Raw genomic sequence first — 17,943 nt, forward strand, 5'->3', positions numbered from 1 at the left:
GTGCTCTTTGTGTCCACTTTAACTCGAATTGTAATAATTTATGTGTGTTGAGAGAGAGAGAGAGAGAGAGAGAGAGACCACAGAGAAAGTGATAGAAAATATAATAATATGTATCTATATTCAATTCAATTCATCCTTAAATAATCAAAATAAATCTAAGTCTATTATAAACTTTTAATTTTTGAAGAAAACAACATTAATGACAAAGTACAACTTTGATCAATGCTTCATGATGGCATGTGGTAGGCAATATGTTTATTGTGGCATGTGGTAGGCAATATGTTCATTGTGGCATATGGTAGGCAATATGTTCATTGTGGCATGTGGTAGGCAATATATGTTCATTGTGGCATGTGGTAGGCAATATATGTTCATTGTGGCATGTGGTAGGCAACATTTCATTGTGGCATGTGGTAGGCAATATGTTCATTGTGGCATGTGGTAGGCAATATGTTCATTGTGGCATGTGGTAGGCAATATGTTCATTGTGGTATGCAATATATGTTCATTGTGGCATATGGTAGGCAATATGTTCATTGTGGCATGTGGTAGGCAATATGTTTATTGTGGCATGTGGTAGGCAATATGTTCATTGTGGCATGTGGTAGGCAATATGTTCATTGTGGCATGTGGTATGCAATATATGTTCATTGTGGCATATGGTAGGCAATATGTTCATTGTGGCATGTGGTAGGCAATATGTTTATTGTGGCATGTGGTAGGCAATATGTTCATTGTGGCATGTGGTAGGCAATATGTTCATTGTGGCATGTGGTAGGCAATATGTTCATTGTGGCATGTGGTAGACAATATGTTCATTGTGGCATGTGGTAGGCAAGGAGCATTGCTTTGCTTTACGAACATATATGTGTTCTGTCAATTATTTTGATCATTTTTTTTTATATTTTTTACTATTATTATGATTATGTTTGTAGTAAATTCCATACTAAGACAAACCTTAATACGAAAATGAAAGCTGAGTATTACATCATGGTTATTTTAATCACATATCAAAGGCATACTCAAATAAATATGAGTTGTATGTACTTAAGTGCCACTTCAAAGTTCCGTGGACTCGGACGATGTCATCCATGGATAAGGAAGAGCATCCGGTTATACGTTCTGACAGGTGTTCCTTCCCTTCAAACTTTAAATCTGGCACTTGCGCAATGACAATGAGCTAATAATCATCTTTTTTTGCAGTAGACGTGCAGAACATTTTGTGTGTACAGTTATTTTTTCAGTCATGGTATCACATTTTTGGCATGTAGTCTTGTATTTTTGTCTCCAAGATCGACCAGAATAGCTATCTGCACGTGTTCGTAACGGTATCGTCGTCGTCCTCGATGTCGTCAACGTCTGTCTCATCGCCACATTGATGCCATCGATGACGTTTTCCTCGTCACCGTCTTTCCTGTGTCGTTGTCCATTCCGTCTTTCTATTGTCTTCGTCATTTTGTCGCAGTTAACGTCATTCGGAGCTCCTCGGCCATTTTTTTCAAAAACAACCTCGGATGTATGCCGGTACATCTGTTGAAGTAGTCCGTATTTTTTTTAATAAAAGCATTAATTAAATGTAGTGTTTAAGAGTTGTATTCATTGCTCTCAGTTTAAATTGATTGCCATTGAAGTGTATTATTGCAAACATAATTACGATTCCCAAGAGTTAAGTCGTAAATTTTAACTACTAAATAAGATTACTACGCGATCTATTTGCAGCGGACTTAAACGTACCACTTTTTAAGTATGTAAACCGTCCATATACATCCGAGGTTGTTTTTGAAAAAATGGCCGAGGAGTTCCGAATGAGTTAACGTTTTTCTATTATTCTCAAAATATCACCTCATTATTCCGTCTTCATAGGCAGCTAGGTTGTCATTTAAAGTTTGATGTCAGGGTAACGGTAAATTATCGTCTTCTTATCTTTTTCAGCGCTGGTCGTTTCACCTCTTTCTAGTCGTGTACGTATTTTTTTTTTTTTATCTCGTACGTGTTTTCTTATCTTAATCTTATCTTACTTAAATGTTCTCAAGTCGTCTACCAAGTTTAGTTTTTTTCTAGTCGTCACCAGCGCCCTCTTCACCATTTCCAATATTTTCATTGATGTGCTTTACTAACAAATATGTTTTCATCAACTGAGTCTTTCTGATTACGTTTGTCTCTCTCCAGCTGTGGCGTCACTCTCTCGTCGCCTTTAGCCTGTGTCATGATTTTTGCTGCCGTCGTCGAAATTCTCCTTGGCGTTTCATGATGCAAAAAAAACGATACAGGGGAGCGTGCCAGAAACAATGAAACAATAAAAGAAATTCCGAACACTAGTTATAAAAATACAGCCATCCTCAATTATGGTGTTAAATAACTTATTTTGTAAAAATGATTCCCGGGAAACCATTAATTAATACAATATAGAAAATGAAAGCAGGCTTGCTGTGTTTTGTTTAATAGTTTTATTGAAGAGGTATTCCTTATATTCCAGTCTCCTAAAATAAAAGGGATTCCCGTCAAAAGAAAATAAACGGGATTCCTGATTCCGGATTCCAAGGAGGGGCGGTGAAACCCTTTTTTTATTTAATTTATTTTGTTTCGTCGCCCGTGATCGAAATCATTATCGTTGAACAGTTCAAGTCGTTCCGTCGTCGTCCATGGTGACGTCTACTATATATATATAGATATTACTTCAAGTGTATTAAGGTGTGTTCAGAATATTATAATTTCTTTCTATTTACGCAAATGTAAAATGAAAGCGTGTCTAATATTACGGCGGTAGACGATTTGAATGAAAACGCGTCATTATGCGATTCTTAATGTTAATGTGACATGAATCTCGTAAAAGCGTTGTATTCAAGAAGGATTACATCATCGTGGCAGCATTGAATGAATGTAAACTTGTGAATCCCAATAAATTCATTCGATTGATCACTTAACGCAATTCAATCCACGTTCTATTTCCAAGAACATGTCAAAATCTAATAAAAACTGGCCCCACTTAACGTCGTGACTGATTTTTTTTAATCGGAGTTAAACAAGAATGGTAAAATATTATGACACACTTTTAATATAAGTACATATGTCATATAAAATAATGACATGATACGATACCTAAATTGACATTGAAGATGAAATTTTGAAAAGAAGAAATAACTGATTATTTTTTTCAACAACTATAGTTGGTCTTCTATAGTACACCAAGATATTCCGTACTGTATAGAACATTTTTTTTGCATTACAATTTCAACAGTTCAGCCTTTTTGTTTGTTTGTGCAAAAGGTAAATAATCGCCCTCAAAAATCTGATCATAATTTCAGATTTACATTTTGTCAAAATAAATATATATAAAGCGTGAAGAAGTCATGTTTATTGATTCAGGAATGTCCAAAAGTAACTGATCAATATATTTTCAGAAAATGTTACTAAATGTATAGCTGGGCGCCAGTCTATTATTGTGTCAGGCTTGTACCAGTCTTACAATATCGGAGTCATTTTGTTTTCTTCGCTCAACCGAGGAGGATGGTGGTTGTTTACATCTGGAAAGAATTTGTGAAATTTAAATGAATATTCTAAAGGAAATGCAGAGTTTAATGAAGCAAAATGGGATGAGAGTGACAAATAATAATAGTTTGGACATGAATCCAACAAGTACACGTTATCTTGTTGCTGATTATTTAAACTACAGACTCAGTAAACAAAATTTCGTATGGAGAGGTTGTCCTCCACTAGAATCATCAGCAAAAAAAATCCACAATGCAATGAGATCTTTAGCGGATGAGTTTGAGAAAAGATACAGCCGTGAATTTAATGATATGGTGGAACAATTACACATAAACCCTGACATTGCATATTCTACTTTTATTGCTGTTGCACAAGAACTTTTCATTGATGGAATAAATTGGGGGCGTATTGTTGCTTTGTTTACATTTGGGGGATCGATTGCAATAGAATGTATGTTAAAACGTATGGAACATTTGGTTGACTCCATATATGAATGGGTTTCCACATACGTTAGAGATCACCTAGAGGATTGGATCTCCACACATAATGGATGGGTTGGTATTCGTATTGTAATTATTCACTAATTAATACATAAAATGGACAGCTGTTGTTGTCCATTGTTAATTACATTAATCAACAGGTTCAGAACTGGACATACTCCCATCCTTCGAGGCATACATATATCAAAAGTTGGCAAAAAACAATTTCTTGTTAAGGTTGAGCTTTTTTACAGCATTGTAATTAATATCAAAGTACTTATTATAGTTCATGATGCATTATAAATATTCTGAGAGATCACAATTTTATTGTTAATAAAAGGTTTTTGCAAATATTGAGCGCAATTTTTTTAACATTTTTTCATTGATGGTGAAGCAGAGCTGACAGGAGCTAAATTTGAAGATGATTTTTTTTACCTATTTTCTTTATTAATAATATTAGTGGGTATTAACCGTGAAGAATTATACTAGACATGTTAAGGTTGTAAAAGGTGAGACTGAAGAACACAAATTTAATGCAATAATTGAAAGTTTTAAATTTTCATTCTGTTGCAAATGATAATTAATCTTTTATTCTTATTCTTTTAATTGTTTTACTGTTTGTCATTAATATGTATTGACTAGCACCCTATTTTTTAGATTTATAAGTCTAAATCTATACTTCGCAGAGTTAACTTGATGAGGTCATGTAGTCAAATATTTGTAATATTTGTGGCTGTATACTTCAGCTACTGTCAATATCTAGATCAGATTATTCTATACCAGTGTTACCGCCAGTAGGCTACATGCCACATTCATGAAATAATTAGCTATAGCCACAACTGTACTTGTATAGAAAATCTGTTTGCCCAAATAAGTGCCAAACATTTTGTGCATACTATCGCAGCCATTCAACATTATATTTCTAGGGGTGCCTGCAGGACTGCATTAAGTCCTCCTTTAAATTCAGGTAGTATCTACAGTCTTGCAAGCACCCATCAAATTATATAGTATGGTTCAATAAACAAGCATGTATTAATGCACTAGAATAAAATTTGATTACATATTTCAAATTTCATATGCTTAACTTTGTTGAACCATTAAGACTCAGTAATAAAGAGCTACATTGTAACAATAGGAATGTCAAACAGCAAGTGAACATTATTAACTAAAATATTTCAATTTGTATGTAAACTGGATATTTTTATATTCTTAATGAAATTGCACTGTTTATATTGGATTGTGTCCAGGCTGATATCAGTTTACATTCGAGTCACTCCTAGATATTTTCTTCATGTTTTTGTTATCCATTTAAACCAGATTTAAAAACCACAAAATAAATATTGAAATACCTTAAGGATTTTCATTCATGACAACCGCATAAGTTAACTTAATTACATATATATACATGTGTATGTATACTATATTTTGTAGAATAGAAATTATAAAAAGATATTATGCAACCACTTTTAAATGATATGATATCATGCAGAGAACATGTATATGATATTAAGTACAAGTAATTGCATCAATATTTGGTTGAATTACATTGCTATGAATTTTTGTTCTCATTTAAGTCATTGCGCAATCCAATACATCAGGGACAGATTCAAACATCCAAGTTATTTTAATATTAAATCATTAGTGTGTGGGAACATTGAATGCATTGGCCTGTACCTTGATCAATGAAACCATTACTTTTATCGACAAGAACAGAAAACAATTTTATTATACCAATATATGTAGGTGGGTTTATTTTTAGTGATAGCTAACCACATTCATTCACCCCGTTTTGTCTGGCTTATCAGGTATGTATATCAAGGAGTGCCCATCAAATGGCCTCATTTTATTTCAACAACTTCAAGTCCTTGTTAATCCTATGAATTTAATCAATTTTTATTGAACTTCACTGTAGTATCATGGTCATTTTGTGTATTCAGCTTTTAATTGCTTTATTGACAAGTTTCATTTCACTCTTGAAAGTCTTCTGTTTACTTCTATGTTTTCAGTCAATAAAACAATGCCAATAACTGTGTATTGTAAAGAAGGGCAAAGATTAAAGCTAAGATCGTAAACCTCATTTTTTGGGTAAACTGGGTTTCATAGAAAATATTAAACCTCATTTTGAGGGGTTAACTGCTTTTCAAGGAAAATGTTAAACCTCGTTTTGGGGTTAAACTGCGTTTTAAGGAAAATATTTTTAATTTTTTACTTAGATTCTGCCTGTACTTTACAAGTGTATATGACCACTCTTAGTAGCGTAAGATTTACAACTAAGATACCTTTTTAATGATACCTTTTTAAAAACAGGAAAAGTTTCGAAATTTCAAGGGAAACTGTCCAGTTTTGGGCTTCAGTTTAAGCTACCATTTTACTGATGAGAATTATTTTTATTCAGGTTGTTGTATTGCCAGTCAATGACCTTGTCTAGTTGATACCTACATTTGATCAAATAGTCATATCAAATTATGTTTCATAACAAATCAAATCGTTTTTGAAAACTTAGTTTAATCAGATATTGAACCTGACAACAGTAAACTGTATTAGATTATTTGGGGAACTGTGAACTCACAATACATTCATTGTCACATGTTTTAATATCTCACAATATATATATATATATAAAAATTATAATATTTTTTTAAGTTATATGTTTATTTTGTTTATCATATTGCCATTCATTGAGTATAAGTTCACTTGTCAATTTGTTCAACAAGTACTGGATATGTTCTATTTATCTTTAAGCAATTCCTAAATACCTAAATTTGATTATATAAGCATTATTTTTTTGCAATTTTCTACTTTGAAAAGAATACCCCATTCTGATTCCATAACGTCAATCAAGTCATATCGCATTCATAACATTTTTGTGGTAATAAATGAATATTTGAATGTTTGCCAACTTTTTTAAATTCAAAATCCTTCTGTTATTATGTGCTTTAAATCCCATTGTGAGAATCTAATTTTGGTTTGAATTTGTTTCTGGCACTAGATTGTATTTTAAATGCAACACTAACGAGGTCCCAGGATCCTGATGACACCAAATTTCATGGAGATACACTATTCTAGAACCTCCATGTCATGTATTGCATTGAGACATGATTAATTTAGTCATTTTAGTCCTTGAAATAAATCATTATGGGAAACCTAACAGGATAGGTCTATAAAAACTTCTGAGGGACTCTCATCTCAAGGAAGGGACTCTTGATTTCAAATGTTTGAGTCCCTTCAAGATCCCTAGGAAATAGAGTTTATGTCGACCTCTGATATAAATGAATGAGGTATTATAATGAAGAAATGGAGGGAGAATGAAGCTTAAAGACAATTATATTTATATAATTATGTCCCGCTATTATGTATTCCTAGTTATTTATGTATTATTATATATTTATATATATTTCAAAGTATGGTTTTGGTCTTGGAAATTTAATTGATTGAAGGGATGAGGAAGCTTTGGAACAATCTGGGCCCATATTTACTTACATCTTCAGTCTGAGTTTGAGATTCAGACTGGGGCCATATTGGCTAACACCTGAAGTCTAAGTTGAGACTCAGGCTCAGAAAACTGAATTTTTAAAATGTTTCAAACTATCTGTAGTAAAAACTAATTTTGACCAAAGATTTGTGCCTTATTGTAGAATCTCATTTATCTATTATATGTAAATAGTACACCATTTTTACCATAGTTGCTTCTGTAATAGCATTTTGACAAAATCAAATTTGCTTTTCTGAGTCTGAGTCGCAAACTGTGAAGATGTTCATAAATACCATATGGCCCTCGGAGTTATGATAGTATAAAGTTTTTTAGTTATACTTTATGAAGAACCACAGTTATGAACCAGCTGGCCAGGGACTAAGTAATAGTTAGATGACATGAATTAATATTCTAATGATTAAGAATGGCTTGAGTGAGCGTACCGAACTAGCTATTCCTAGTCATTAAATGATTACTTCAGGTCATCTATCTGTCTTAAAAAACAACCTCATTGGCTGACACATTGTCAATTCAAAACCTGAGGCTGACGCAGGGATTGTGTATCCCATGAGTGGCAGAAGGTGGACATTGAAACAACCGCGAAAGTTTAAATTCTTAATGATTAGGTGTAGTTAATCTGCAATTTTATAAAAATGTAGGATGTATTTTAATATGTATTTTAATACCAATTGTTCTATACTGTATATGACGAGTTTTGTTTTAAAGAGTTATTGCTTTCATGTTTCATAGATGGTCATGTTGGATGTTTTCTATGAATGATATTGGTCTGCCATTGTTACATGAGTTCTATAATCAGGCATACCGATAAATCCAGGAGTTCTAGTATAGCTGTGAATAATCAGATATTGCAAATTAACCACTGGTCATTACTAAGATAGATTCAAGCCAATTTTTCCTGTTACCATGGCCAATCATCGATCTGGGAGCGCTGTTCCAAGGTTTCTTCAGGAATACTTTACCTTGTTTTAATTTTGTGTTATTTTTTTTTACACATCTGGGATTTGGCCTTTTTGTGAGCTTTAAAATTCACAACTTCATTATATATTAATTGGAAAACATTATGAAATTAATTATTTTTATATGATAAAAACGTGACCTGATTGATTCATGATAAATCACGAATATTAGACCCTCACATAATTTAACCAGTGTTCGGTATTACCAAGCAGACATGTATATATGACGCACTGGTTTTTCCCAGAATTTCTATGGGTGCAAAATGGAACATGCTTAGGACATCATAATCTATTCTTTCATTGGTCTCCAAGTTATCAATTTATTTCCAGACAATTTCGCCCACGTTAGTAGTGACGTTGTCAGATGATTGTCTGAGTTTTAGTAAGACGTGGCGTGTTCTCACTTTCTACGCATTGCTTTTTTCCCCAGTATAAACAATTTTGAAAGTTCATATAAATTATTTCGCTATAAATTGTGATGATGTGGTAAAAATGCAAAATAATGAGAAAAACAACATTTTGTTTCTTAATTACATGTATCTTTTTTCATCCTATGATGATGAATCACAAAACACTTTCTATAAATATTTTGAAATAATTGACTTGAAGTGTTCCTTTTCTCAGACAAAATCATAAGACTGAAGGGTCAATGGTTAATTACATATATGTATTATCATTATCAGAAGTCAAATATATTGAATATTAGATTCCATTTGAAGATTTCTCTGCTTGCTACAGGTAGATTATTATGAACTGTTGGAACCCTAAAAAGTTCTGCATCTTTTCTATCCATTAAAATACAACAATTCTTCTGTTACAGGTGAAGGTCTATTTTCTGATCTTTGGAGAATTTATTTATTGGCAAATCTTTTTGTAAAACAGTATGAAGGAGAAACAAGAAAAAAATCAAAAGAAATGTAATCATTTGAACTTCAAGTATTCACAGGCAATTATGTAAATAAACATATTGAACCATGCAGATTCATTGTATGGAACAATTTGAATATTTTGTTTAATCATGGTTCTTAAAATGGGCTCTACTTGGGTTACTTTTGTTAGAAGATGATTACTGACTTTGGAATGTTTTAATTCATTTGACCAAGTTTTGGCTTAAAGTTCAGAATTCTTATAAATGATTATATAATTTTGGTCTAATTTTATACTTTCTTTACATTATTGTAAAAAGTAGGTACAAGTATTGTAATTTCTACTGCGTATATATATTCTTATAAGGTATATGACCGTATTACAATTGCTGCCTTAAAATTATTGCCTTAAAATTGCGATTTAATTGCTTTTCCTTTAGTAATCCTACTTAAAATGCATCGCCATAAAACAAAAATGCAGTAAAATGTTCATCTATTTTGGTAGCTTACCAAGTTTGTCTAAACCTGATAGATTTAAAACAGATTATTTATCCCAAATTCAATGCATGAATACCTACTAATTTGTGGCAGAAGAAAACTGATACATTCTGTCTACAAAAAAGTATAGTTTCTGTTTAACTGGGGTGATTTTTTCTTTAAAATTAGGTCAGCAAAAACCATATTTACATAATTACTGAAAAGATGTAGGTCTCATGGATTTACTCAATTTCTTGTTCTATTTTAAAGATACTTAATAATTTAAAAGCCTACAAGAACAGTTATTGGCTCTAAAAAGATTAAACCATTTTTTTAAAACTTACTTCATCAAGCTCAACAGCGAAACCTTTCGATCTAGTTATATTGCTCTGTCTCACAATAGATTATGTTAGATAATTTTATTTTTTTGAACTGATTGTTAATTCTGAAATGCTGTGTTCAGCTGTCTGACCAATGACTCCAATCAGTTATTGATTAAAAGATACATATATGGTGTTTAAACACATTATTGTTAGATGATAATGTGTTTTTGATAACGCTCATCATGTTTTTGCTCTTCTCCATAAACAATTTAAAAAAAAATATGACTGACCTGTTGAAAACTGTATATAAATGCTACATTTTGTGTTCATAACGAGTTCTGTGTTAACAACCAAAATGAATTAAGTTTATTTTAATTGAGTTCTGAACACTGATGAAAAAATGGTTAATTGTTCAATTCATTTTATTATATGATTATTTCATTATTATGTGTGCCAAATTTTGTATAAAAAGCAAACCCCAAAATCAACCTGCAATGTTACCCAGCATGATTTTACTGTTCAACTTCATTTATCTAGGCATTTATAGCCTAGGAATTCTGAGTAAATGGCTGCCAGTTACACATGATTGTGTTAATTGATACTCATCACTGCATAAATAAATAATATATTACAAGTAGTTAAATATTACCAGTAGGTAACATGCACATTAGGAGTTTTGCCAAGTTACATGATTGGGTTCATAAAAAATACTTGTATCATTCTTTTATGGTTACATTGTACACAATATAATGTACATACTTTTTATAAATTATTTTACCATTCTTCAAAATTGTCATACAATGTAAGTTAAGAAACATGTAATTTAAGTAATTTAACATTTATGACAATAAAGCATACAATTTCTTGTGTTCAAACAATTAAGTAAAATAATGCTCATTTTTTTCAGGATGGGCTGACAGAGTTTTATGAGAAGTCCCCGGACAAGAATGACAAGTCTATATGGCCGTCATTCGGGAAACTCTGCATTGGTGCTGCGGGAATACTAGCGCTGGGCGCAATCTTTACTCAGAAATCTTAGGTAATGAAATGGCCAGTTTTATTAAATTTTAATAAAAATATACTGGGTAACTCGTTTGTTTTTAAAAAAAAGGCAAGTAAGAGGTATTTTTATAACCTTGGTTATAAAAAATGTTTTCATAAAACTGTGTACAAGTGTCACCAGTGGCAACCATGAGATGCCTAGGGAGATGTGTAGAAATGGGCACACTGAATAGGGATATGGGTAAAAATGGGCATAATGCATAGGGATATGTGTAGAAATGGGCACAATGCATAGGGATATGTGTAGAAATGGGCACATTGCATAGGGATATGTGTAGAAGTGGGCACAATTCATAAGGATATGTGTAGAAATGGGCACAATGCATAGGGATATGTGTAGAAGTGAGCACAATGCATAGGGATATGTGTAGAAGTGGGCACAATGCATAGGGATATGTGTAGAAGTTGGCACAATGCATAGGGATATGTGTAGAATTGGGCACAATGCATAGGGATATGTGTAGAAGTGGGCACACTGAATAGGCATATGTGTATAAATGGGCATAATGAATAGGCACATTTGTCGAAAGGGGCATAATGCATATAGGGGTATGTGTAGAAGTGGGCATCTTTCTGGAATCAAAAATGTTCCAGTTACAGTCCTTGATTTCCTGAGAGAGAAAATAGACAAGCATTGGACTCAGTCTGAATGCTCTTGTTAATGTATGGTTAAAGAAAAGCTCACTTAAGTAAATTTACTTGGTGTTCTATGTAAGCATGGGCTTGATTTTTTATAGAGCTTGAAGTATTTTGAAAGAAACATTGATACACAAAGATATTTTTGAGGGTAATGAGTATTGGACTTCATGGACTAGCTACTGTACCATTTAATAGTTAAATCAGTATTTATTTCAATTATGTGTACACGTGAGAATATACAAACACTATGAATAAGCAAGCAAATACAATAAATAGATATATTAAAAATTAGACATACAAAAATGCATAATAGTACATGTACATAGGTATTTCAGACAGAATTGAAAAGAAAGCTTTAAGCTTATACATGGTTTTGCTTCTATAGCCTTGATGGGATAACACTAACATTATATTATCCCACTCCAAATGACTCAATAACCCACATGATATAATTAATAGGTCTTAAAAACATAATTGCAAGTGTATTGTCTTAATTGTCAGCTGTGTGGCTGTCATATGAATTATTACTCATAAAAAAAACCTTAATAATACGTAAAACATGATGTAATTCGTTAAAGTTTTTTTCTATTCACAAATAATAGTCCCTATTATAATGCGCAAAAGGCATGATGAAATTTGTTTTAGTGTCTATATTTGAAAAATAAAAGTCCCTTTTATAATGCGCAAAAGGCATAATGAAAATTGTTATAGTTTTCTTCTATTTACAAATAAAAGTCCCTATTAAAATACGTAAAAGACATGATGATATTTGTAATCATTTTCTTCTCTTTTTTCCAGGAAAAGATGACTTATACAGATATTAATAGAATACGTCATTTAGGTCAATATAATGGAAGCGATCAGCGTAGTTTCAAGACAGGATCGACACAAACAGATCATTGGAACAGAGTATTCATCCACCACCAGTAGAGCCAATCATATCACGATGGATGTTGTGTTTAGGGTTACAAAAGATGTTGCTTTACCATATTGCTTTTATAACACAAATCCTTGGATAAAATTACCATCCAGTAAGGAACGCTTAATGCCCTTCATATTGTTATGTTTTTGACAGTTGAGTTTCAAGGAAATGCCATAAAAAAAGCAATACAAGTAGGAAATTCAAATTGTTTCCACTTCTTATTTGAGCAATAGGCTGAAATACAGTTTGAATTATTGTTATTTAAAGGGGAAAAGTTTCAACGTTAGATATTTCTAGGATTTCAATTCTTTTATGATGAACATTGATGGATAAAATGGCAAGACTTGACTGTGTAGTGGTTGTTGTAAGCTCTGATTTTGTCTTGAAAATAGGATATCATTGTACATGTATGCCATATCCAAGACATACAGGGTTAAGGGTATAACTGTAATACACCTATACTGTTGTATAATCAGGCTTTCTTTTTAAAAAAAAATACACTTAGACTTTTTACTATGGGTTGTTAATTTAGAAATTTTAAATACTTTTTACAACTGTGTTGATATTAAAGAAGTGCGTTATGCTACAAGGGAAGTAAAGCCTACTCGAGACATCAAAATATTGTAACAGGAATTTTTTGTAAGAATGTGCCACTGAAAACAAACACACTCTTAAGGGTTACATTACTTCTAATTTGTTGGTCCTAAAATAGATGCTTCATTTTTAATTATGAAGGGATGATAGAATTGAAAATCAATTCTGAAATCAGCATTGAGAGATTTCTCTTTCATTCTACAGTGGAACTCTGTTGGCTCAAACTCCCAGGGACCGGTGAAATCACCTCCAACCTCGAACAATTCTAGACCAAGCAGGAATGCTTACATTCAGTATAAAGAAATCGGTCCTTTACCTGCAGGTTGAGCCAAGCAAGTTTGAACCAACTGGGTTCGACTGTATCATACATTTGTTCAGTTTGGTTTGCTGAACATTTGCATTAAAATATTAGGAAATACATTGAAATATTGAAATATATATATATATATATAGATGGCTTTGAAAACAAGTTCAATACAGGCCTCAGCTGCGCTGCCATGGGCTACAGGAATCCCTCGTACTGAAACTAAGATGTACTGGATGGGGATTTTCTGTCTGTTGTCATTTCTGTCTCTGGTTATAGTGCTGATATAAGATCATTTATATACACTGGTACAACAGCCCTTGGGGTTGATTTATTACAGAACCTATGGAGTTGTAAACAAGAAAACAAACTTCTACCTCAATTGTTAAGGATTTGCGATATGTGATACAACCCGGCATGATTTTGTTTATTGTTTAACACCTGGTGACATTGTACATATTGGAACATGTATATAGATTGTATGTTCGTAAAATTATATTTGAAACATTTTCATGCTTAAGCCGAACATAGTAAGCTAATATTTTGCTTTTTCTTTGCTTTTTCTTTTAAACTTATAATCATTTGGAATACTTTGATTCCTTGGTTTATTTCCACATCTTCCTACTTGTACATTTGTATAATATTCACATTTCTTTTACAATTACCAATTGAGACAAACTTTGAAATATTTGGTAAATTTTGTTGAAATAAATGATTATAAATTTATAATTGTCAAGTCACTATTATAAAGCGATGCTTTAATAATTAAACTGTATAAATTCTTTATTATTGTTAAAGATGATACAATGGTCATTAGACTACATGAATGACCCAATCATTGTTTTTATGCATAATGATTAAACCAAAGATTTGCTCTGCCTTTCTTCTGTAATTATAAGTGTTGTAACAAAGATATAAGTATAAACAGCTTTTGTCGTTGTCATCATTTATGGATATTGTGTCATTATTTTAAATTTGAGTTTGCATATTTGCATTAGAATCATTATTTAAAAACTTTGCTGGCATTTCAGTATCAAACTGAACACATGTGTTTGTTGTTGTTTCATAACAGCAAACATTCATACATTAGACAATTGATATCAAACTATCAGTTATGAACAAGTTTTCCTTACTATTTTTCAATTTTTTTAGCGATACAAAATATGCATGTGCAAACAAACACTCTTGGTACAAATGTTGTTCTTACTGAGACGATGTGCAGTGACCTTGACCCGGGTCCATACCTCAAAGGTCAAGGTCATTTAAGTTGCTTTTGTTCTATTGCACCATTTTGTTTCTTTGCTGCCTGGATATTTCAATATATTCAAAATTAAAGGTTTGCAAGCATAATGCGTTAAATAAATTAAAGTCTCATTGAAAATGCATACATGTGTGTTTTAACTGATCAGTTATTGCATCAAACAGATGTGTAACAGCATTGCTTGTTAGACTAGGTATCAAACTTAGAAGGTACTGCTGGGAACTTTGGAGTACCCAGTACTGGTTGAAACCCAAAAAGATGCTTCCCCTGAATGTATAAATGCTTTACACTGGGCACTTCAAACACCCAAGGGGTCCATTCAAAGATAGGATAAGGCACCCAGGTCCCTAATTCTCAAAACATGTTACGTCCCTTTTAACAGGATCAAGCTCAGCTCACTATTTTTTATTTGGTATAAATTAAGTGATATTCTCTTTTTGAGGATTTTTGAGGCTTTTAAAGGATATGATATCTGAGATAAATAATTAAAACTACTTTTTGTTTTATAAAGTCCTACTTTAGCAAGTACTTTAGCTAAATGAAATAAGATACTTAAATGAGTTAAACTTATTTTATTTTTTTGAGAAATTGATGCCCGATCTTCATGTATCTGGCTCTGTTTCTTCCATTCTGCTGATATCTACATGTGACTGGTAATTGCTGTCACTTCTAATTCATGATGATGGCAACATTGGCACGGCAGAGCCTTTGACACAACATAACAATGACATAATATACTGAATGTAAATAATGTCTTCTTTTTTCATATTTCCATTTTGCTAACAGATGTATCAGTTTTAAGGAATAGAAACACTTTGCTTCCACACTTCTTATCCTCCCTAGTGCAATATGTAGTGACTTTGTAAATGATGTGTTTTCTGTGTGCATGTTTTTTTTTGTTTTGATTTATTTTGTGGGAAACTAATAGATAAGTACATGTACATTATATTTATTTCTGGCGAACTTTTGATGATGCCCCTGTGTTTTATTTTTATTACTTTTAAAGACACCGCTGAATCAATTGAATTTATGAGCAGATATTTTCATGATTGTTATAATTTTACCCTTTAAAATACCTCATTTGTTACAGGTTAAGCTAGTCTGTGTTTTTTTGGAAAAAACAAGTGTTGTAATAGCCTTGGTGTTGTTGTCGTTACCATCAGCATGGTTGGCAAAACCCTACCCTTGGCCGTTACTCAAAATCCATTCAAGATACAAATGTTTTGGCATGAAAAAGGTACCGGTACACATTTTACCAGAGATAATCCATGCATGTATAGCAACCAAGGCCCATAATTCAGGCTTAAAAATAAATAGAGTTAAGCCCCTTTTTAACTGTAAAATTACAGATGGGCGTTGGTATTTATCCTTCAGCGTTATTGCTGAAAGAAGATATTCAACAATTTCAACAAGATTGAACATTTTCTTTATCGTTAAAAGCAAAAATTGACTGAAATTTGATTTAATATACCATTTTCAGATTTTACATGTAGATACAATACCCTGTGTTTGATGTTCATGTGCTTCTGTTTGAAGGTGTAAATATATCTAAATAAATTTTCTTAACATGGTTGTGATTTTGATGCTAGCTCTTTATTAATACTAAGCCATTATCATCACTCATTTCTCGTTCTACCATGGCAGTTGCTGAGTTTCAGTAAGAGATAGATTTTAAATTTTAATTTTGACTTTATACCGTTCTTACATAGTTTCATTCAACCCCTTTTGTCAACGACCATTCAAAAACAATACCTTATAGAGAAGAATGTTTTTGTTTTGCAAGGCTGTTTTTCCCTAACTGTTTGGTTTTGGCCTTTTAAATTGGTGACATCATTATTAAACCATTTGACGACTGGGAAATTAGACTATTCACACTTGGTTTTAAATTCACAATTGGACTGTTGCGCAATGTTTTATTATTTTTTTATAACTCTTATTTCGAAATGGCTGCAATGTGGATACAATTTTTTCGTTACTTTTTATTTGTACCAAATCCGTCTACATGTATATATTTACTAATGTTTTAAGCTTTTGATAGTTATCTATGTAGTTCCATTAATGTGTAATTACACAATTATATAGACATATATTCTAGACGGTAAGGGGGTGCTAGCCTCTATTAATTATTTATTGTTACTCAATACTGTGTATTTTAATTACTGTACACTATTGCTGTACAAATCTGACCAATTTCTCTCTGTTGTTGATTTATTTTGCCATTTTTAATAAACAAAAGAAAAAAAGTACTTGTCTTTCATTTGTAAGAGAATAACACTGGTAGCTTTTGATTGATGAAACAGCAGTGTAAGTCTTGTTAAAAGATAGATGAATTTGTAAGCTATCTTGTATTGAATGTTAAAAGGCTCATTATATCAACATTCGTACGTCTTACTGTCAGGTTTAGAATTTCAGAGCATTATTTGTGAGTAATTTAAATTGATAGTTATACTTGCTAGAACCCATCTCTTTGTCTATAAAGCTAAAAAAAATCGAAATAGAGAGTATAACCTGACCTGTGTTTTGTTTACTGTCCAAAAGTACAAATTTCATTTCAATATTGATTATATCTAACCTACAATCTAGGGGAGACAAGCAAGCAATTTCTAGTTAAAACTAGAATAGAGCTAACCTGACAGCAAGACAGCTGCTGAACAATTTATAGGGATAGCAAAAACAATCCTACTGGTACAAATTTCTGGAAAATCTCAATTCCCTTGTAGCCGGATCAAACAAAGTACATTTTTAGCTTGACTATTCGAAGAATGAGGAGAGCTATACTATTCGCCCAAGTGTCGGCGTCACACCTTGGTTAAGGTTTTGCATGTAGGCACCTTTAAGTCATCATCTCAGTAAATACATCATTTATTGCATTGAAACTTTGGATATGTATTCCCAAATATCTAACCTACTAAATTAATGAAGTTAGATAACACTTATTTGAATTTAATGCAAATAATGGGCCTTTATTTGCCTTAGAAATTCTGGTTAAGCTTTTGCATGTAAGCGCACATAGGTTAATATTTCAGCAACTACTTGATGTATTGCATTGAGACTTTATACAATGGTACTCAACCATCC

General features: G+C 32.2%; 1 protein-coding gene across 1 annotated transcript; it reads left to right on the forward strand.

The window, feature by feature from the left end:
* The first annotated feature begins 3,480 nt into the window (after nt 1-3,480).
* Nucleotides 3,481-16,435, forward strand: LOC128231522 (bcl-2-like protein 2). The gene is made up of 3 exons (XM_052944473.1): nt 3,481-4,043; nt 10,991-11,122; nt 12,583-16,435. Exons 1-2 carry the CDS (start codon nt 3,549-3,551, stop codon nt 11,120-11,122), a joined length of 627 nt encoding a protein of 208 aa, XP_052800433.1. The 5' UTR covers nt 3,481-3,548; the 3' UTR covers nt 12,583-16,435.
* The last annotated feature ends 1,508 nt before the right edge of the window (nt 16,436-17,943 follow it).

This window comes from Mya arenaria, chromosome 1, assembly GCF_026914265.1.
Source record: "Mya arenaria isolate MELC-2E11 chromosome 1, ASM2691426v1".
NCBI lineage: Eukaryota > Metazoa > Mollusca > Bivalvia > Myida > Myidae > Mya > Mya arenaria.

Coding starts and splice junctions, on each gene's coding strand:
- LOC128231522 (XM_052944473.1), top strand. CDS start 3,549: ATGAATATTCTAAAGGAAATGCAGAGTTTAATGAAGCAAAATGGGATG. Junction 4,044..10,990: donor TCTCCACACATAATGGATGG/GTTGGTATTCGT, acceptor CATTTTTTTCAG/GATGGGCTGACAGAGTTTTA.